General features: G+C 41.5%; 1 protein-coding gene across 1 annotated transcript in view; it reads left to right on the forward strand.

The window, feature by feature from the left end:
- Positions 1-23,456, forward strand: part of sbno2b (strawberry notch homolog 2b) — a 66,356-nt gene that overhangs the window by 15,021 nt on the left and 27,879 nt on the right. The window contains exons 3-4 of the mRNA XM_071543318.1: positions 699-787; positions 9,604-9,724. Coding sequence (XP_071399419.1) covers positions 699-787; positions 9,604-9,724 — 210 coding nt within the window. The remainder of the gene's footprint in view (positions 1-698; positions 788-9,603; positions 9,725-23,456) is intronic.

Here is a 23,456-nt window from a genome sequence, read left to right on the forward strand (position 1 = left end):
AATTAGGTTGAACTGATTAGGCTCTCTTAGCCCTCTGTCTCATGACTGTCATCATGTCTAATGGCTCTTAAACTCTACCTGAACCTAAGACACAAACAGTGGCCCCTATGAATTTACTATTTGACATCTGAGGATTGATGCGTGACGTCTATGCAGCAGGACAGTCATCTAGAGATGTGTAACGTACTGATAAAGGAAGTGATTTCTCAGACTGATATTCTGGTAGTGAGCGCTGAGTGCAGCTGCTGATTTAATTCAGATAATTCATTTGCATCACTGTTTAGATGAGCATAAATATTAAGAGATTTTACAATTACACTGGATCTAGATTGAGTCAGCTTTCTTTCTGTCATCAATTGTAGGTGCTTTGTAGTTCTCAAGACCCTGTGGAGCAGATATATGGTTTGATTTTAACTTAATAGTGTTATACTTCTTTTTCACTGTAGCAGGTGGTAAAATGCACTGGTCTGGTGGTGGTGATGGCATTCTTTTGCCCCTAATTTAGAAAATATCACAATTTTGATAACAGGTCATTTCCACCTTGGATTTAGTTGAAACATCACTAGAGAGAAGAACTTTTGTTTTCCACGTTCTAACATTATGAGTAGGCTCTATTGCACTTACGATGTTCACAGTCATAATGTGTCACCGTGTATTTTCCTCTGTGTCACAGATTTGCATTTTCTTGTGTGTTCTAGAGTTCTATGTTTGCCTCCTCTGGTTCCTGGGGATCCTTCTCTCAGCAGGCTGGATACAGCATACACTGCCCTATGCAATCTGGAAACCAGTAAGTTCATACACACACACACTCATGCATTGACTTTACACTGCATTATAACATCTGGAAATTAGTATGTTTCAATTATTATGTTATACACTGTACAGTATAGACATAGTGAGTATTAAGTTACTTTGCACACAGCATACTAGTTCAGACAGGGTGGATTAAGGTTAAAGAGACTCTCCCGTAACCGAAAGGTCACATGTTCAATCCTCTCAAGAGCCAATATGTCCATCAATTGCCACGTGTCATGTCAGTGTGTCCCTTAGCAAGACACTGGAGCTCTACCTCCTCACTCGTTCTTATGCCGCTGTTCCACCGCATGGTACTGGCTCAACTGGCCTCGACTCGACTCGACTCTACTCGCTTTTGGTAGTACCTTGGTTTTCCACTGCAGATAGTGCCCCCTCAATGTGCCCCACCCCCCACAACTGGTCGTCATAGCGACGCCGTGACGCCGCATGAAACGCGACACACAAAACAACAATGGAGGATATCGAAGCGATGGTGTTCTTGATTGGTGTTCTTCTCGGTATGTGGCTGTTAGTCACAGCAAGGAAACAGATTTTATTTCAGAAGAGGCTGAAGGCAGCAAGACAAAAGACTGCTCTCTGGTTGCTCAAGGCGACGCAAGAGGGTAAGCTAACCTGGTAGCTAACGTTAGCATATATGTCCTGTGTCGCGATGACGATTCTCTCTGGCCAGTCGGTAGTTGCAGTGTTTTCACGTCACCTTTTGGTATCGCCTCAGCTCGCTCGCTGTCACCAAAAAAAGTACCAGGTACCAGGTAATATGGTACCTGGTACTTGCCCAACGGAAAACCAAAAAAGTAGAGTGGAGGTGAGTAGAGGTGAGGCGAGTAGAGTCGAGTCGAGCCGGTACCATGCGGTGGAAAGTGTAAATGCAGTGCTTCTTATTACACCCTCTTATTCACATTGTATCAGGATGTTGGATTGTCTAGTGGATCACCTCCCATCCTCTTCTTCATTGTTTATTTGTTTGTCGGTAAGCATCTGTTTTGGTCACTCTAATGCAGATGTGAACCCACACTGTGACACAAGGAGCCGTGTCATTTACAGGAAAGTTCATAACAAACTGTAACGGTGTTCAGTGGGTCAGTGCTTGAACTGCCTGAATGCAAATTATCGATCACCATTTGATCTCCATTTGTGGCCAATGATTGCCACTGTTCATTTAGTAGATTCTGATACCCATATCAATATGGCCAGATAGAGTGTAACTTTTAAACTGCCTTGAGAAGTAGCTAATGTCCTTTGAATCTCCTGAACTAATTTTGAGGTATATTGAATTGTGTTTGATTTTGACTGGTGCAAAACTTCTTTTTGTCCTACTTAGGCAAATATTATGTTGATTGATTTAAGAGAATATTATTACACAGTACACGTAAAGGATTCTTCACACCTAGACTGACCTAGTGTGGCCCATTGTTTTGCATGGACACTGACAGTTCTGTCATACATGAATTTTGCCCTGACTCTGAACCACCAGTGACAGTCTATAAATGTAACTACGTTTTCTTTGTACTTCTTGTTCTTAGTGTTGTGCTTTTGGCAGCACACTATTGCTGGCCTCATGCTTTTGAAACCTGGGGGTGGCATTCAAGTTCCTTTATTAGATCTCCTTCATTTCCTGTAGCGGGTGGCCTGGCGTCAGCCTTACTAGGGGGATTAATCTCAACATCTGGCAACCCGGCCCTGATCCACGACCTCACTGTCGAATGAGAGGTGTACCCTGTTTGTCCCTTTTCTCCCACACTAGGTGTGTGTGTGTGTGTGTGTGTGTGTGTGTGTGTGTGTGTGTGTGTGTGTGTGTGTGTGTGTGTGTGTGTGTGTGTGTGTGTGTGTGTGTGTGTGTGTGTGTGTGTGTGTGTGTGTGTGTGTGTGTGTGTGTGTGTGTGTGTGTGTGTGTGTGTACTCCTGTGTGTAATTCAAAGACTGTGTATGTGTCTCTGCAAACAATATGAGTATGTGGGTGGAATTTGGGATTTCTGGGTGTCTGTACTTCTGCATATCTGATTTGTGTTCTAGGGTTTTCCCTGCATAATGGGTTATAATTTCGAAGTTAAAAATTCAAACACCCATGTACTTAAAGACAAGATGTCCCATATTTCTAAACTGACTGCTTAATTTAATCATCACCAAAACTAGGTGTGATATTCAACACAGCTCAGGAAGTGTTTGTTCCACTAGTTGTATTGTTTTCTGTATTGTTCTTGCTCTGTGTGTGGTGTTTCTGTGAAAGTTCATACAACAGATGACGTGAGAGCATGCTCTGTGGTTTCAATTCAGTCAAAGTGGAATTTGCTGGCATCAAGCCTGCTTCTTCAAGCCCCTCACCTCACTCTCTTTCTTACTAAGCACAATTATCATGATCCCTCATGAATGTGTATGTGGCTTACACCAAGATGACTGTCTAATACTCTGTCTTTGATTGGTGGTCAAAATATTCTTTTGGGACTAAGCCAAACTTCGTTATTGTGCTGTGGATGCCCACATCTAGCCAGAACAGTACCCTATGGTATGAATAAGGCATGAATTTAACACAACTCTCTTCTCTGTGTCAATAAATGTACTGACCTGGCAGACAAGGCATCTATTGATTCCCCTCATCAGAATCAGGACTCCAGAGTTTGACAGTTTTGGTTGCATTTTGCGATATGTTTTTTTCTTTGGTCTTATCAGTGCGACCAAATAAACCCACCCAGGTGTCTGAAAGGAAAAAAATACTCAAGGAATGTTTTGTGTTTTCTAAAGATTACTAATTAAAGGCTAGCCCATTTCAGAATGGCAAAGTTGTTAGAGCTCTGTTCCATGTGGATGAACACACACACTACCTCGCCCTGAGAATCTTTTTTTCTCCTTCATTCAGTTCAGTTGTTCTGACATCCAGTCAGGTGCTTTTTCACGTGACTCAATATTGCCTTCGTCTTTTCTTCCAAGATCAGCAGGCTACATATCTGGCCGCTGCTCAGTGTATTCGAGTGTCTCTGTACAGTTGGGAGGTAATTGATTGAATCAGAGAGCCCTCAGTTGTCTCCTCACGTGGCTGCTCTGAACAAGCAGAGGAGTGAATTGATCACATGACCCCAGTGAAGAGGAAATGTGAATGAGCCTGTGACCAGCGTTCTGTTTACACACATGGATGCACGGACTGGCTCGCTCACTCATTCGCCTCCGCACAGAGGAAACTCTTCACATCAATAGTGATGTAGACGTTTCTGAGACTTTGACTACGTCGGTTCAGCAGAGCAGGGATAGGCAGTTTGTGTATATGTGTGCGCATCAGCAATGGCTGGTCACTAGTTTTTGGTAGTGTTTGGCCTCCCCCCACACAGCTGAGCTTTGGTGCTTGTTCATGCCAAGTAAATAATAAACAGCCCACGACCCGCTTCCATCATTAACAATACTTTCTAAGCATGTCTTGTTTAGATCTAATTGACTGTAATAAACCGTAAATTCTCAATCTTGAAGACCCAAATGGCACCCTGTATTTCAGATTAACATGGCTTTTGTCAAATAAGCCCACATTACATTGCTTGGCACTGAACATCCTTGCCTTGTTATAAACCACATTCAACAGAGTTGAAACATTAGAGCTTCCTTCTCTTACAGTTTTCTTTTAGAGGCAACACCAAATGGAATGCAGTTGAACGCTTTTGATATTCCAACTCCACAAGTTGGTTTGCCCGTCTGCCCGCCTTCTCCGCCTTAGTCACAGCTGATACTGCCTACAGCCAGACTAGACTGAAAGGTGTGCCAGTATTGTGAGTCAAAGTGAAAGCCCATTTATTGTACAGTGTTGATGGGCTGAGACTGATACATCCATGGGTGTGTGGCATTGCTGGTTCTGTGTAAACAAGAGGTATTCCAAGGAAACGCTGTAGCTGTTTGTAGGATTGGGTGTTAATGTTTGTTGCCTTCTGTTGCCTTTTCTTAGGAAATTCAGGTAACTCTTGAATAAGCATCCTTGTCTTTCTGTGGAAATAGCTATGATACTGTGTGCCTATCATTCAGACCATGACATGTCTCCACACTGAATTGTAATGCATCCTGTCTGTTATTAAGTCATATTGTGGGGACCTGTTTGAATTAAAGAACATTTGTATTGCATTTGCACTGCCTCTGCTGCTTGCTTGAACACACAGGCAAGAAAGCTATTACAGAGTGGTCAGCCCGGAGCTGAAAGAAAATGGCTTATTTATTTATAGTTTCTTTCTGAACTGTTAGAAAAGTTGCATATAGATTAGATTTAAAATTAGAATCTGTTTAACTAGAATTCATTGCCTTTAACTCTTAAAACTGCACATAAAGGAAAAATCCACTAACACTGTTAAAAACAGCTGTTCCTGATGTACCTTTCATTCCTGCATCCATTTTGTTGTTTGGTGGTGTCTTTTACTTATTCCCGTAGATACTTGGCCAAATGTAGATGACACAGCGTCATGTTGAGATATTTCCAGAACAGTTACAATGGAGTTTCTTAGGAGAATAATTTTCAGCTATCTAAAACATCAACACTAAACGTCAGGTTTTGGTATCAGGCCCTCAGAATGAAAGAGTGATGGAGAGATACCAATTTCTCCACTGACCGTAGCCTCAATAGTGCCTCAATAGCCTCAATATTACTCAATACTTTTTGTCAACTGTAAATGACTATAACTATTGCCCTAAAGTAAAGGGATATTTAGTGATATTAATTTTTCCATCTTCAATAACTTGTAAAGCAAATAAGTAAAACCACATTGATAAATATATTTGTGATCGCTAGAAGAGGAAAAACAATTTACAACCACTGGTTTCAATATTGGAGAAAATCCATCCACAGAATATCCAATCCAAACAATGTCAAGCTAACTTTACTTGGGTCATGTACAAGCCACAGCTAAATGGAACAAGTGCGCTGCCGTCCTCTGGGTGTTGTCAGAAGGTATTCTGGGAAACGGAAGAAATCTCTAACTGCAGTAGAAGTAGACAAGGCAGGTTGAGGGAAAGTGGTTTCAACAAAGGAGGTAAATTACAACACTTCTTCACAAAATAACTCCTTGAATAACTAATGAACATCACAGTTTGATGATAACAATGCAACAGTATCTGAGGGTGGAATTTTTTAAGGGGAAATTTCTCTTTCTCTTTAACGTGAAGGGGAAGCTTAACAGCTAAATCTGTATCCTTGTTCAGTGTCATACACATATTCTTTATCTGCTGATACAAACTGAAATTTAAGCTGATGTGTGTCTGTACTGAGTGATATATTTAAACTGTGAATGTTGTCACAGCACTACCATTAAATTAACAATTACTAATCTACATTTTCTTGTTAGTTAGCTCTACATATTTGATTTTATCAGAGGGATTGCAATTTCTACCCTCATTTAAAATCAAGTACTGTAGATATACCTAAAGGCAGGTTATGCTTATTGTATTATGATGATGGAATATAGTTCAAACATTTAAGTTCAAAGTCCTAAATATAAAGCTGTAAACACACCTATCAGGAAATCGCTCATTCAAAAAAGTACAGTGATAAAAGTCATGCTAGCCAGTTCCCAAAGGAGAACCTTATGGCTGAAATAATCAGTGAAGTAAATAAAATTTAATATCCTACCCAACATGAATGAACTACGTCTCTGGTAAAACTACAGGACAAATATCTGCAAAAATGCACAAAGAATTTTAACTTTCAGCATCATATGCAGTTTTGTCAAAGAACAGATTGTTTTTTCCAAGCCCTACAGTTCTGTTCAGAAATGTTAAATCGCACCACTGATTGGGTGGCTCTGCCAAGGGCTTACTAACAGCCAGCCTAGCATTCTTCTGTCAAATTGGCTGTCCCACAGTCTAAAAACTCCCACTGATGGAAACCAACTGACTAGCTGCACTAAAAATGAGACTGGACAAATGCCTGGCTAGTATGTTTTAGCCTTAAATAAGAGATTGCAAACCCATAACAAGGTTCAAATGATGATCTGTACACAGCTACAGTCTGAGTAGTCTGGGAAGGCTGCACAAACAGTAAGTCAATCAGCTCTGTTGGCTGGGAGCCCCTAACCAGCTTTGTGTTGTTGGAAAGCTGCTGATGCCGGGCTGCCAAGACTTCTGCTGTAATAATATCACTGTCATATCAGCGTTGGCTAAAGGGCTAGGAAGGGGATTTCCAGTGTAGATGATTCTTACCAGCCACAACACTGTGACCTTTCTGGCAGTAGCGTGAGTGCCAAATAGATTATGTACCAGTGTATGATCACATGGCCTTTGTTTATTTTCAGCAGTCATCATTATTAGAATAGTTCATCTGCCCTTTTTTCACTACATAGTCTGTTTAGGACTTTGCAAAAGAACTTTATATTTCAAACCATTTTTGCTTGGTCATGCAATGGTTATGTAAAATAATGGCTTTCAAAAAAGGTTTTTGATTTAACATGAAAATGTATTTTTTCAATCAGGCAAATGATTACTGGTCTGCTTATCTTTTATGTTTTATCTACTGGTGTTTTAGAGAAAGTAAAAGCCCAAATAACAAATTTGCTGTTTACATTAGAGCCAAGTGAAAATTGTAGTTAAACAAAAGATGACCTGGTGATTTTTTGAAAATCAGCTATTCACCAAAAAAAATGAACATAGGTGCTGACAAATGCTGAATTTCGCTATATGTCATATGGAATAGTCATTGAAATGTTTTGGAATATGTCAACAAAAATCATAGCAACCACGTTTTCATACACTGATTTAACCTTCAGATTAGGGCTCCCTTTTCATCCTATTGGTGTCTTTTGAACTTAAATCAATCAAGTCAGTCACGGGGCCAAATCCTATGAATAGCTTTGGCCAAGCTCAAACCCTCTGAGCCTGGAACACATGGGACTGGGAGAGAGAAACGTGGGACTGTGCTGTGCTGGTCCCACAGTTGCCAAGTTTTAGTTTTGCTTTCCTTTTGACTATGCAACCACCACTGTCAACACATAGGTTATCATCTTATGATGTCTGTGACTCAGGAAGAAACTGAAAACACCAGAGGTTGTTCTTGAGAAATTTCCATTGCCCATTCGTTGGATTTTAAAGCAAGAGATGGTTAGAGAACCGCATTGCCGGGGAGAGCAGGCGACCGGTCAGTCACATGAAGTCTAGAGCCCAGAGAGGGTGGAGTGATGTCTCTGGATTTTTGTGGAACACTGACAGTGGACGAGGGAGCATGGTCGGTATTGAGGAAGGGTGGCCCACTTGGATCTTGGAACTAGAAAGACGGTATTAGCTGCTCTTGCTGTCCTATTTAATTTCCTGACTTTCTGGTGTTCTCTCTCTCTCTCTCTCTCTCTCTCTCTCTCTCTCTCTCTCTCTCTCTCTCTCTCTCTCTCTCTCTCTCTCTCTCTCTCTCTCTCTCTCTCTCTCTCCCTCTGTCTTTTTCACCCCTCTCCCCCCCTTTCTGCCTGTCTTTAGATACTTGGTTTCAGTGTGTCCTTGACAGTGTGTGTTGCTACTTGGTTTCTTGCCTTTGAGCTGTAGCGCAGGCCTGGTTGTTGTTGCTGTTATCTTAGGTCTGCTGTGCAGCTGATAGGTGAGATCAGTGGATGCTGGTCTAGAAAATGATACATTTCCTAGTTTCTTGGAACAGTAATAAGAGTCTTGTTTTTTCAATTTCTAAGATGTGGCAGCAAGACATAAGCATACAAAATAAATGTAGAGCATGTTTTGAAAATAAGTTGTACATATGTTCCTTTATCAGGTTTTTTTAGGCAGCTTGAGTTTATACTTAGGAGCATTTTCTGCTGACATAAGGCACTGTACAACGTTGTGTGCAGCTTAGTGCACCATCTTTGTTTGATCAGGAACAGATTAAACCAAAATAGTAAATGTCCCAATCATTCATGTTCACTCATTGGATTGCTGTGTATTCTCTTCAATTGTGGTCTGTGCATTCCCCGGTATTACACACTCAATTAAGAAATTAAGAGTAAAAGTTATTTTTAAGATTGTCACATTTTTGCCTTGGTTGTACAGTTCATAGTAGAGTGAAGTTGAACTTGGCTGAAATGGTTCGACTAGTTCGTTTTTTCCGCGAACATTACCTTTTTTTTTTTTTTTTTTTATAAGAACCTGTCGAAAAGTAGTAGTAGTAGTAACAACTATTGTAATGGGAGGGTTGATTCCAAATCCTGGTGAATATTCTTGTCTCACAAAAAGTGTAAGTGTGGATAAATGGTAAAGGTTTGTTCATGTTACTAGTTATTGGGTAATCCCTGTCCTTTCTTGTAATATCCAGATGGTTCTCTGGCCTGAGAGTATTCAAAAAATTTGGTGAAATCTGAAAATGTATTTTTTTTTTGGTTCTCTGGTTGTAACCATACAACATCAGCAAGATTTAGCCAACGCCAAGTGAAGTGGAGTCTAATTAAACTTAAAGGAAAATTGCACCCTTGGATGCTCTATGTGATACACTATGTGGTATCAGTTAGATGTCATCAATTTATAATGTTATTTTGTGATGAAATGTTGCAGTTTACACTTTTGGTGTACACACTTTCCCTCAGCCTGCCTCATCTAATTCTACTTAAGTTAGTGATTTCCTAAGATTGTTGTTGTAGAAAGTGAATGCTACTGTACATAACATCTGTTGAGGTTCCCTTGAACAAAACACTTGACCCCCAGCTCTGTAGAAGACTGTGCTTGTACTTGGCAGCTCCAACTTGTGAACGGTGTAAATGTATGAGTGTGAAGCACTGCGTTGCTGGAGAAGAATGTGTGTCAACTTTCCCTGGATAAATAGCAATTAAAAAAAAAAAAAACTGCCCTCTTCTCTCTTCCCAGGCAATACCACTTGAACAGCAGCACCACCACCACTCCGGATGTGCACATGGACATGTACTCGGGATTCCCTGACGTGGACTTTTCCGGCCTCAACCTCCCCAGGAATGGAGACTTCTCCCAGGTTGGTTTCATATTATGGCTGTGATTTCACTTGGCGTGTTCGCATTTGCACAAAAAAATGCAGACAAATTGAGTTCACTTTAATGGCTGCAATGAGCCAGCGTGAAAACAGCCACACACACGCACACTCATGCACCCAAATACACCCAAATAGATGCGTTGGCACACACATTTTCACACATTCTGTCTGTCTCTGTCACTTGGGAAGGACCATACATCCCACCCATTCCTTTCATCCCGTCCTCCATGTGTTTTCAGCTCAGCTTAGTGTACCATACAGCAGCCTGATTAAAGCCTAGCGTTGTCTAGACGGCAGCTACAGTACCTGCCCTGTTCCTGTCAAGGCGTGTCATTAATAAGGCACTATAATTTAACAGCCTTCTAGTTGGCCAGTCTGCCTCTTCAGAAATCAGTTAAGTAAACCCAGAATGTCTTTGTAATCTTCAGTAAGGCCTGGAATTATAATGGGATCCATGAAATTGGCTACATGACTGGAGAGTTTTGGAGGTGTGAGAATGCTCTTTCAGTGTTTTATGTTTTTATGAATCATTTGAGTGTCTTTCAGTTTCACCTTTTGGCTATTTCTGCCTCATTAGTATAAGCGGCTTTCTTGCCCTCGGGATACAACACAAAGAGTATTCATTTCAGGATGGGGAAATGTTTAGATCTAAATAGTGAAGTAAAAAGTGTAGCCTTCTCCTCACTTTATATTTAACCTACCATTCCAACAAAAGACAGTTAACCTCCATCATTTGCATTTTCCATTTATGTGCACTTTTGCACCGACCCAGCCAATTCCGCATAATGAGCATCATATGAAAGGGAGCTAATTATAATGACACAGACCAGTGAATTTCTCATCTGAAGCTTATTTGGGCTGAGTCGTTGAGTGCCTGGGTATTGCTTCCCAATACAGAACCATATTAAAACACACACATACTCTGATAAAGGAGTTTAAAAGAGGGGCAGTCATGGGTTACTAAGCAGCCTGGCAGTATTCCCCTCATGTTTGGCCTGTCCGACATAAGGAGGGGCGGTAGCCATTGAGTTATGAGGTGGGAGGGAAGGGCAGGGCGGGGGACTTAAGAGATTGTGACCTCCAGTGTATTGCCTGTCACACCCGGGTGAAGCAGTGTTGCCCCTTGACTGGCTTTGTCTACACCATGAGTTATTGTCTGAACCTTTTTATACAGGGATTGACAGTATGTGACAGCTAAACCAGAGTTGAGACCAATTCACATAGGACTACTATTGTGTGTAATTTATGAATTATCCCCCAACCTCTCTTTCTGTTCAGTGAAACACATTCGCACTGGATAATGAAATTTACTGAAATTACTGGTGTCCCGGATACAATTGTATGATGGCGAGTTTTTACAATTTGTCAGTTCCTGTTTTAGCAAAGCAAAAGTTGAAGTTTTCACTAAAAATTCATTAAAAATCTTCCTCTATAGATTCTACTACTGCCTCCAGTTTCCATGACTGCAGGAAGATAGAAATCACACATCTAGAAAAAGAAATTGCACGACAAGAAACAAATTATGGTTTAAATTAACGAGAGTTCGATTCTCACAGGATTAGTATTATCAGGGGGGCTCCGTCTTCACCAAAATACAGTAGGTAATTTGCAGTGTAATTTTTAGTTACAGACATGGCAGATTTGCACAGGATTAGTCACCAACGATCTCTGCAATTATTGCAAATCACTGGATGTCCCCAGGTAGTATTAGTCCTGTGCAAATAGGGCTTCTGACATGCATTTTAAGGTTGGAATAGTGTTTACATGTGTAATGTTGGTAAATATTGGAGTAAAACAGAATTGATGGGCTAAGAAAGTTTTAAAAACAGCCTATTTCTCATGTATTAATCAAATTCTCCACAAGCCTATGTGAATATATAGCCAACAGTTAGATGGTCTGAATTTTATTTTTCAAGGGAAGGACAGCTAGACAGACATAAACACACACAAAGGTTTCACTTCAGGTTTGAGCCCAGGTGTGAGTATGAGTGAATCTGAGCACGAGGGTGATGATGCTGTGTAAAGTTTGGAAATGTGTGGCATATTGTGAGTTTGGGTGGGTTTTTTTTCCCCCTGAAATGCACTTGCTAGCTTGAATGAAGCACATGAAAAAATAACTAAGTGTGAGGTCCAGTTTGAATCTGAGTGGGAGACTGTCTGAGTGTGCGTTTCAGCCTTAGACCGCTGGTAAGCATGAGTGTTAGTGTTGGCACGCATGTTTTATTGTTATTGTTAGCAAGGCTTTTGTGCTAGTGAACAGGGAAAAAACTGACATTAATTTATATGAAAATGTTGTGGATTTAGTATTTTAAGCTGAGGGGATTTTAAAAACAAAGACTACACGTGAAGGTTTTCTCATACAAGCACAATGATGTGTCATTCCCATCACGTGTATTGTAACACTGCCATGGCTTTTGTGATTCATGTGGGGTTTCCCTAATCTTCCATCTGCCTATTCTTCAACATAATTATATGTGTGTGTGTGTGTGTGTGCATGTCTGGCTGTCTGGCTATAGCGTTCTCCTTTACAAGTAATTAGGAGGGTTCAAGAGTGGGTGATACATGTAGGATCTATTCATCATTCTACATACTGTATTTAGACTGGTATGTCTTGACAGTTGTCCTTTTCATGTGGTTTAGTCTAAATTAGCTCTTTCATCATTGGTGCATGCATGAGGAGCAAGTTTACTGGTTTCCTGGCAATGGAGACATGGAATGCTGGTGTGTGTGTGTGTGTGTGTGTGTGTGCGTGTGCGTGCACAGTCATGGATGTGTTGTGCTTTCTCAGCTGTTCCTGGTGTGGGACACTCCCCTCCAAGTGAGGCATGTAGAGAAAATGTAAGTCACGAGGTCATCATGACTAATCCTCCACCTCACACTCAGCCCCCTCCTCCCTCTCCCATTTTTTTTCTCCCTTCACCCTCGCTCCATGGCATGCCGACCGACCTTGCCCCTCTCTCCCTCTGTCCACCCACAGTCAGAAGCAGGATCCCATGTCTTCTCTGTGTCCGTTGGCGTTGTCTAACCATGACAGGAGACACGTAGGCATATGCAACCAGCCGGAGTTGTTGATGTGATTGCACAGTTGTCAGGTCTCTCTGCCATGTTTACCTCAGCCATTTCCCTGTTTCAGTTACAACTGTGGAGTCATTAGTGAAAAGCCTTTTGATTTGCCATCCCGCAGTGTGAGAGTTTGTTTTTTCAGTTCAGCGGAGCTCTATTGGAATATCCCTTGATTGTTAGGAAGCGCACTGTTGCACTGTGTGGACAGGATGCTCAGCTTTAGATCACTGATAACTTGAAAACAAGAGCTTCATGTTTGTTTGTATTAGGATTAATAGACTCTTCTTAACTTTGAGACTTTGAGACTTTTTGAGACTTTTCTGTCAATTACAATGCGATCTTGCTTTCTAATCACTCAAATTGACTACTTAGCCACCATATACAACAATAGGATCAACTTGATATCATACATTTTTGATAGGCTTTGAAAGTTAATTTGATGTAGCCTGTATAAACATGGTACTTAAATCAACTATATGTGTGAGAATATCTAGTATATTCTCTTTCTGGTAACACTTTACTTGAATTGTTGTTTATAAGAATTTGTAAGTCATCATACATGTATCTTAAGCACATAATAATTACATCATAACTGCATCAGAAAATGTCATAACGCAGTATAATGGATTATAAATCTGGCATGAGCAGATTATGAGGCCATTATAAGTAATATATTTTCCACTGGGGGCCCATATTATTTTTTTTAACACATAAGGCACCTCATAGGGACATTTGAATTATATTATAGGGGCATCAGAAAATGTCATAATACACTATAAAGCATTATGAATCTGCTATAACCAGGTTGAGGTCATCATACATGCATCATAAGCACTTTGCAATTACATCATAACTGCATCAGGAAATGTCAGAATACACTATAATACATTGTGAATCTGCCATAGCTAGATTATGAGGCTGTTGCAAGTAATGTATTTGCCACTGGAACCAATATATTTCTTTTGTTTATAAGGCATCAAATGTATTGTAAGCTGTGGAATTCTTATTAGTGTGTCAGAGTGTCATAAGTAATTCATGAATTCATATTAGCTAAAGTAAAGTGACATCAAATGATCTATTAGAAGAAATTACCAATATGATGAGTTTATGAAAAGGTCATGATTCTCTTATAATAGATAATTTGGTATCACTTTAGTTAATATGATGAGTTCATGAATTACTTATGACATTGTGTCACATGGATAAAAATTCCACAGCTCATAATACATTTGCTGTCTTTAAAAACAAAAGGTCCTGGTGGCAAATTAGGAATAGGACTGGGAGCAAACCCTGGGGGTAAACCCCAGAAATAACCCATCTGCCCCATCTCTCACTGCTTCCAAAAATCCCAAAGGGAAACACTGGATCATGTATCTGTAGTGTTACCCATTTAACTTTTTAAGAAATGTTTTGTGATGTTCAGGGTAGCAGAGTTTAAAACAGGAGGAATCAGCTTTTCTAATGCTACTAAATTATTTTTCTGCCGCCAGTATTGAGAGCATTAAAGTAGAAGATTACTCATAGTTGTAACACTCCCACAATGATATTCCTCATAGTGATGCCATGCACAAAACTTAGCCTTGAATATTGGCAAAGGGTTGGTATCCTGGACGGACGGACAGACTGTAATGATGAGCCTTTTGACCTTTGTCACATTTCAGACCGGTCAAATGGCCATGTTATCAGTGAATAGGGCCGATGAACTGTGTGTGTGGTGTCCTGCGACTTTAAAGGAGAATACTGGTGTCTTTTTAAAGTTATAGCCCATTTAACACTGTCTACGTCTAATTTACATTTCCCCCAATCATTTTGCAATGCATGCTACATGTAATTAGATTTAACATTTTGTTGTATTTGGTTGTTTTTAAAATACAAACCATGCAGTCTCAAACCTGGCTCGAAATTAACTGCTGTGCCAGCTAACAAAGACGCCCTAAATAAAAAGGTGGGTGTCAGGTGATTGACAGTAAGCTGAGCACAAAGTAATGCACACATTGATTTGAAAACACTCAACTCTGGCACAATGAAATAACAGTAGAACAGAAACTTTGACAAAACCAAATTTAGGCTTCATTTCTATGTCATACTGTACAGAAATGAGTGGCTTATTCTGAGGAAAATGAGCCCTGATTCAGTGTTTCCCACAGAATTCAAATGTGTGGTGGTAGGTGAGTACAAGGTGAAGAATAGAAATGAGACCCCTTTTACAGAGAAATCTGCTTTTCTGCCCCTCTGCCCTGCTACATCTCCCTGTGCCGTCAGTTTCACCTGTATCTTTACATCGTTAAATTACTAGCCTTTGACATTATTATCTACTCTGTTTTACTGCTCAGCAGTTCCTTCAAAGTTTTCTGTGTGTGGGAAACCCTGGAGGGGTAGAGCGAGGGGAGATTGTCCACTAGTTAATCGATCGCGGATGGCGTCGTTCTCTCGGACGGATAAAAAAATAAAAATAAAAAATGCTAAAATGGGTCGCCAAATATACTTTGGCGGCCGTTAATGTACCTGGGCGGCCCGCCCAAGTAAAGTCTATGTGTGGGAAACACTGCTGATTTCTCCAAATATGCTGACTTTAAAAAAAAACCCAAAAAACACTGGTATTATTCTTTAAAAAGGACAGAGGATAAACTCATTGACTGTGGCCTGAAGAAGCATTGCCCACCAGTCAGAGATAAAACATGCATAGACAGACCCACACACTCTCACATTCTGTCACACAAGCACACATGCACACCTGCCCATGCTTTAGTTGGGTCATTTGTGGGTCTAAAGCGCCTGAAACATGATGCATATTGTCAGAGTGAAAACACGACTTACTGGAAGAGAAAACACCAGGAGAGATCATTCACTAACCACTCTGGCTAACCACAAACAGTGAGCAGCGCTCTGCAAGCACACACAGTAACACCTATGTACACATTAACACACATACATACACATGCACATACACACATACACGTGTATCGGCACATCACACACACACAGTCTCATCCTCACGTTCACTTGTTCTCTCACTCTTTCTATGTCTTTCTCTTGCTCTCTGTTTCTCTCTCTCTCTCACACACACGCACACATTGTAGAAATACTAAATGCTCCACTCAACAGGCTCCTATTTGCATCAACTCGGCTTTTTACAGCTCTGCTTTTTACAGTGTTGTCTAAGGTCCATTGGTCCCAGTGGTGCATTGAGTTTGCCCCTTTTAGGTGGCGATACAGTGAAAGGTGTTCCATTTTACTGACAAGGAGGATTGTCTTGTGTTTCTTGTCTTATTTTTTTGTGGCAAGCAAATCTTGATATCACCGCTTCCTCAGCTTTTTACTGTCACGTTAATGAACCGTTGGTGTTTTTAGGCTACTTCCTTGTAAAACTGTAGATAGATTGTTGTTTGGATGACCTAGTTTTATAGGAGGAAGTGAAAAGTTAATTTGAAGGGTTGATACAGGTGCACTTTCCTTTGGGAGTGAGTAGTCCACCTGATGCAATGGATTTTTAGATTAGTTTTGGGTGGTTCACTCTTTTTCCATCCTGTGTCAAATTCACGCATACAGTGCTTGTATGTGGATCCAATCAGCTACATTTCAAATTGTCACCTTTCCTGCTTTTACAAACACCAGAGGAGTGGTGGTGTGTTTGTGTGCGCACATGCATATGTGACTGATGAGAGATGAAGTGAGGCATGGATCCTTCCCTCTTTAGGCTGTGATGCAATAACAAGGTGTGTGTGTTTGTGCATGTGTCTTCAGAGAAGGGGCTCATCAATGATTCATCTCCCCTGATGGCCTTCTGCGTCCCACTGAACGAACACACAAATACTCACATACACACATACACACACACACACACACACACGCTATTCCGCTCACACTGATGGAGGATTCCCACTCATACCATGATGACACCATGGACAGGCGCCACTCCGTCTCTGTGAGTCTGTCTCCCCCTCAGTCCAGCAGAGATGGACATTACAATACCTTACCATCCTGGACTTGATATCACGTATTCCTGGAAGCAGGGTGTGCAAATGGACCCCTCTTCTTTACTGATAACCAGATAAATCATATCATTTCTGTTATTAAACACCACAATTTCCTCATTTGCGGCTGGCTCCTAAGCGGTTAACATTGTTTCTCTGTCAGAAAAGCTGATGTTATGACACTGTCTCTAAATAGTGCCTTGGAGTTGTTGAAATAAACCGTTTGCCATTAGATTCCCAGAATGGTCTTTTTTTTCCTCATCGCACCCCTAGTTCCAGTAAGCAGGAATGACCGTTTATGATGAGGTATTTATGTGTAATTGTGCGCAGATAGAAATAATAGCTGAAGTTTAAAGTATTTGAATAGGCTTAGGTGTGGTTTGCACTTGAATTGACCTGTTCAGTTTGTTGATCGATTAAGTTGTGACCACTTTGATGGTCTCCTTGACCTTTTTACCATAATGTTGCCTGGAGGACCATGAGAAGACTCTTGCTAAATATTTGGATTTACTCAGACATGATAAAGGTAAATGATTAGGGGGATGTTTTGACAGGCTAAATGACAAGTCTGCACGTCAGCTGAAATCTGCATCTACATTCTCATAAGTGACTCTTCTCCCCAATTAGCTAATTAGCCATCTTGTTAGCCATCCCTCTCATTAGCTTTGACACCCCTGAGCTAACTGTGCTAGCTCAGGGGGAATTAATCAATAAGGGCTCCAGATCATTACATCAGCCAGTAATCATTACCAGATCAGTAGCTTTGAAACTGAGCCCACACTATACAGACAGACAGAAAGACAAAAGGCAGAGGCTGAAAAAAGGCAGGCAGCCAGGCAGGGAGTCAGTCTCTAAATATAATAATCATTAAATAGTGGCCCAGGCCCATTAAACAGAGCGGTAAGCAGCAGGGTGTGAGGAGCAGCCAGGTCCAGAGCGCAGTACTGTTTACACTACAAATGCGGTTGAGTTACACCATGTACAGTAAAATGGGCCTGACTGCCAGTAACTCTAGTCACTTACCAACAAAAGCATCATTTCCTGAAAGCTCCTCCCCTCCTCCCTCCCTCTTCTCCCCTCCCTTCCCCTCCCCTCCTCTGCTCTCTCACTCACTCTCCCAACCACCTTTTTGAGCGCTGAGGAACCAGTCCACAATCACTATGACTAAACCCTCTATGCAAATACCTGACGGTCCTGGCAAAGCAGGAAGCATGTTTTAGGGTTCGGTGTGCATGTGTATGAGAGGGAGTGTGTATCTGTGAGCTGACTGCCCAGAGCTTACCTGCGGTAGAGGCAGATGTGTGTGTTGGACCAGAGAGGAACTGTGAAAGGGCTAGTGAGGGTTCACTGTTGGGTGGATGCGCGCCAGCTGTAAGGTGAATACCAACACTTTGACCAACACATGGAAGGAGCTGTCGCGTTCAGGGATTCAAGGTGAACTAGGAGTGTATGTGTGTGTGTGTATTTCCCCCCACACCGCAGCGTTTGGACCCATGTCTCTCATGCAGTTTTGGACTAAGTTGTATTCACAGCTGGGACGACCGCTTCCCAAGGTACTGGCACTGTTCGCTTCTTTTTTGCTTATATCAAGCTGTATGAGTTTTAAGACGTCATATAAAACTCTGTTGTATTAAGGCTTTTTATTATTTTGTGGAAAGTCATATTTATTTGAGATGTCATGGCCAGTAATTGAAAAGTGTTTGACATGAAAAGTTATTCACTGAAAGCTATTTGTGTGAATAGAGTTTATATTCCCCTTATCAGAGAAACACTAGATAAGACTAAGTGTACTTAATCACCTGGCTGGCTGTATTTCCTGCTTTTACTTCCTTGAATGAATTTTGAGAATACTTCCTTATATTTACAATGCCAAACAAGTTAGGTCTGTGTCTTCTTTTATTCCCTGTCTTCTGTCTGGGGTTTGCTTTTGGCCATGCTTGTCTTACAGCCTTGTATGACCCGGTCAAGTTCAGTGGAATTGATCCTTTATTAGAAATGTGTATTAAATGTCACTTAAAAGCTAGTCGCGAGTAACAGACAAGTAAAGTAATCTCTCTGTTATAGGTGCTAAATCATCTTTTGATTATTGCAAGACAAACATGTAAAACACGGTAGCGCAGTATTTTAAGATTTGGGCATCCTAACTACTTTGTCTCTAGTTGGCTGGCCTGCCAACCACCCAGTCTATCAGTTTGTTGGTTGGTGGACCAGCCTGCCAGTCACTTATCCAGTGTGCCATTCAGACTCTCATCCTGAGCCAACAAATATGACAAATGGTTGTCTGCTTCACTCTTTGCTGTCTTCCAGTAAGTGCTAGAACCTGATACCCGACCAGGCCGAGTAGCACTTTGTCTCTTTTCCATGTAGCTAGATGTAGATGGCCATTGTTATTCTGCACTGTGAACAGGCCTCTGCTTATTGTGTTGTTTCGTTTCTCATTCATGAGATTAGACAACGAAAATGAAATGGAATTGGAGCCTATATTAATCTGATGACTTCATAGGTACAAGGCTTGCTAACCCTATTTCCACTGAATTTGAGCCTATTGCTAACAGTTGATAGGTCAACCTCAGGATTTCAGCAATGATATCAATTTTTTCAAGTCAATCTCAGGATTTCAGCAATGATATCAATTTTTCCCTCACAGGTTTGAAGGAATGACAGTCAGTTTTCTAAGGTGTTATATACTGCTTTCTTTTCAATTAAAGTACACAGTAGTTGATGATGCAGTTGATGTGTTTTTCCACAGTGAAATAGACATTTATTTGTACTCCTGCTTATGATGCTGTTAAGGGCCAGGGGTGCAGCCTCTTGGTGAGCTGCTGGTTGCCAGGTCCATGGCATTATTTTCAGCCCAGACCGAGGGCTAGGCACGCAGTTTACGGGAAGTGGATGAGCAATGGTGGAGAGGATGAATGAGAGCGTTAGGGGGGGAACTGATGATGAGTAGGGGAGAGAATGAGCAAGTGGAGGATGGGTGATAGGGTATTAGTTCTTAAAGTTAAATTTCATTAAGTTGATCTGCTGTATACTGAATGCAGATTAAATAGTCTGCCAGCCATGGAAGTATTCAAGGAGAAAAAAGGTAGCACATCTCACAAATAAGGTAAAATAGACAGATCATTTAATTTGCACCAAATTTCATTTTGCTGCCTTTGATGCATTTTGCCAAATCAAGCCTTCCTCAGAGCACGTCAATTACTGCAAAGTCATTCATCTGTTTTGCCTTATTTGTGGTATGTCATGCTTTTCTCCTTGAGTAGTCTGATGAAAATTAGGTTTTTGGCTGATCAATCCCTTTTGATGAGATTTGCTGTTGAAGCATACTCCCTTGCTCCCCTAACTTGCCAGTCATATTCAGTAAATGTTGGTTAGAATTTAGAGGGTTCTTTTAACTTGAGAGGGTTAGCAGTCAGGGTGAGAAATGAGCACCGGCAAAATGCTGGTAATTTTTTGCTGGGGTTGGTAAGCTTTATCTGCTCAACCAACTATCATGTGGAGATCCCACTGTATTTTAAAAGTCCAGTTGACTGGTCATAATAATTAAAGTGGCTGTTTTATGTTGGGGTGTCTCAGCCACTGTGGCCGGCGGACAAAAAAAACGTGTTTCCTGCCCTGGTAGCAGTTGATTCTCGGCTAAAAGCCAAGACTGCAACTTACTGGCATTGAGCTCACCATCTTGAGTCGCAGCATGGTCTGGCCCATTGATCGCAGGTGTGTGAAAATGTCGGGGTGTGTGTCACACACAAGACAAAGAGAGAAAAGTTATTTGAGGTAATAAGTTAAGCTTGAACAAGCCTTCAGAGAGCAAGTGTCGTTCGATTGTTAAAGTGAGGCTCAGTTTTTGTAAATAATTAGACTAAAGACTTTTACATCCACTGTGTTCTCAGCATGAAACTGGTTCCCTTCTTGCCCCATCTAGTATTGGTCTCCCAAGTAGTGCAAGTCAAGTTTAAGTAGGATATAGTGTGGTATTGCCTAATGTCAGAATTCTTTTTCAATAAGTACCTTCATTTTCAATTCCAGCTTAATATATTCATATTTCAGCAGAATTTTCAACTTTTCCCTGGGTCAAGTTGCATGCGATTGTTACAAACGTCAGCGTTTAGGCTACTTAACAAAAGAGGCGTGTTGCAAGTGTTGTGTGGTAGGCCGTGTTGTAATTTCTCCTTAACTGAGACGTCATCTTGCGTCAACAGTCCCCTCACATCCACTTTCCTCACCACTGAGAGTGCAGGCTCACACCTGCGCCCAGTTACTCACTCACTCACTCACTCACTGACACACAAACACATAATTTGATGTCAGAGTCAGCCTTTTTGTGTGTGACTTATTTCCTATCTTTTTGTAGTTTCACAAATCACTGGTTTTACAGTAACCATCCTGAGAAACCCACCTTCCTTGTTTTGGGTGGGTTGCATCTCTGTTCCTTCTTCCTTTTTTTGTTACATGGAATTTACTGTATATAGTATTGTTATTATATATAAGTATTCTATAGTATAATATGTATTTTTTTTATTTCTCAGTGTTAGGTTGAGGGTATGACTTTTAACTTAATTTATATTGTAAGAAAAAAGAGGTGGTGGGTAAAGAAAAGAGGTCCAAAATATTGAGACATCCCCCGGTGAATGCCAGCTCATCCCCATGGCATACAGCCATGGTTCACTTCCTCTTGGCACCTCCACAAAGAAGACACAGCAGAGATCAAATCTCTCTCTCTCTCTCGCTTTGTCTCTCTCTCTCTCTCTCTCTCTCTCTCTCTCTCTCTCTCTCTCTCTCTCCCCCCCCCCCCTTGCTGTCTTTCTTTTTTTTCTCTCTTGTTTATTTGCTGGCTCTTTTTCTCTGTTCTTTCATACTGTCTTTCACGCTTATTTAACTCTCCTTTTTCTTGTTTCGTGCGGGCTTCTTAAACTTGTTTCAACAGTGGATGAGATGCATGAGAGAAAAAACTGAATTTACCAGACACAATTCTATACATCTTTAAAAAAGCTAAACACAGGCTTTTACACACAGAGTTGATGTTTCAGTGCGTATGACAGAGCCTTGCTGCCTCAGTTTCTGACATAGCAGTCAACTCAGTGTAAGCTTAGCCTTTCTTACACACACAACTAGCTCTCTGAACCAGCTCTTTTATTCTGCTCCTAGAAGCAGGGACACCCGACATGGCATCCTTTTATTTTCCAGAACATATGAAAACATTGGAAAATTCCAGGGGCCTTGGTAGCAGCCCAGCTGTCCCCTGGCCTGGTTTCCTCTGACTGGGCAGGACATGAAAGCCTCAGAGGAGGTCCCTGGACCGGGCAGAAATGACCCCCACAACTAGAAAAATGTAAATACAATGACAATTCATCATCATGCCTTATTTCTTAGCCTATCCTCCAAAAATAACAATTACAATTTAAATTGCAGCAGAATTGTCAATATAAATATCCACGAGCCAACCTGGGTGTTCGGAGCCAAAATTGCCCCCACCCCCGGCATTGCAAAATTTCTACAGGAAACACTGATGCTGGAGGCCTTGCAGCATTAGCTTTGGCTAGGCTGTGTTGTCAGCGTAGCGCTTGAAGCTATGGTGGTGTGCTAAGCTTATTGAGCAGGTCAGTTACACCCGGGGCCTTTTGTGGAGCTGGGAAGAGCTCTTCAAAGCGTTTGAACTTGGTTATCTAGGTTGGAGGCTGTGTGACTTGAGGGTTCTACAGACCAAAACAACGCCTTCTTTGCGTACTAATAGGAGTACAGTGACCTTTTGGCAAATTGTCTCTTTGATCAAAGTTGTGTGACAAGAATATTGGGAACTACTTTACTTGTGTGTTGAGTCTCTAGCCCACTATGGTGCTTTTGAGATGATGCAAAGCTAGCTGTGCTGTCCACAAAACATATATGGTGCACTTAAGTATTAGTATGCAATCTTCTCAATGGTCAGCTAATCAAAGGCTTTGTTTGGCTGATTTGGCAAAAAGGCAGTGTTCGCTTAAAGTCTGTGATAAGGTCAGGGAAGGGAACAACTTGGAGCCATGCTATTCAAGGCACAGCCGAACGGATATGTCAGAGATGTAGGAAATGCAGACAGCTTGGGATAACATAATCCAGACAGAAAGACAGACACCACTGCCACTGCCTGGAGCCAGACCCCCCTCATGAACACACATACACACACACACAGATACAAACAGGGGACCATCAATCAGGGCCTGTTGAGTGTAGGGACAGGGTCAACACCTGACCCCACAGGGGAAGGGCTAGGGTGGGGGCGTTTCAGTCAGCTGATCACGGGGGTGGGTAGTTTGGTACCTCTCCACCACACACACACACACACACACACACACACACACACACACACACACACACACACACACACACACACACACACAGCAGAACTTGACAAGACGGTTGTTGTCAGTGCAGCTCCTTGGCTTGTGCGCAGGGTCAGACTGGGTTACACTGTCACTGTACTCTATAAGCTTCAGAGCCACACCACTTTATTGCCTTTGGATTCATGACCGTGATTTGACTCCCCCCCTCCCCCCCTCCCCCGTCCCTACTACTATTGTTTTGGCAACATTTTCAGCCTCGGAGAGTATTTCTGTAGGCATACAGCCTAACGACAGAGGATTCAAAAAGGCCCAGTGGATAAGGCGTTACAGTCGATAGAGCTGTTGCCTTAACAGACCACAGCA

The sequence above is a fragment of the Centroberyx affinis genome, unplaced genomic scaffold, assembly GCF_046629955.1.
Source record: "Centroberyx affinis isolate AG114_WGS23_722 - 3 ecotype Tasmania unplaced genomic scaffold, CSIRO-AGI_Caff_v1 ptg004288l_1, whole genome shotgun sequence".
NCBI lineage: Eukaryota > Metazoa > Chordata > Actinopteri > Beryciformes > Berycidae > Centroberyx > Centroberyx affinis.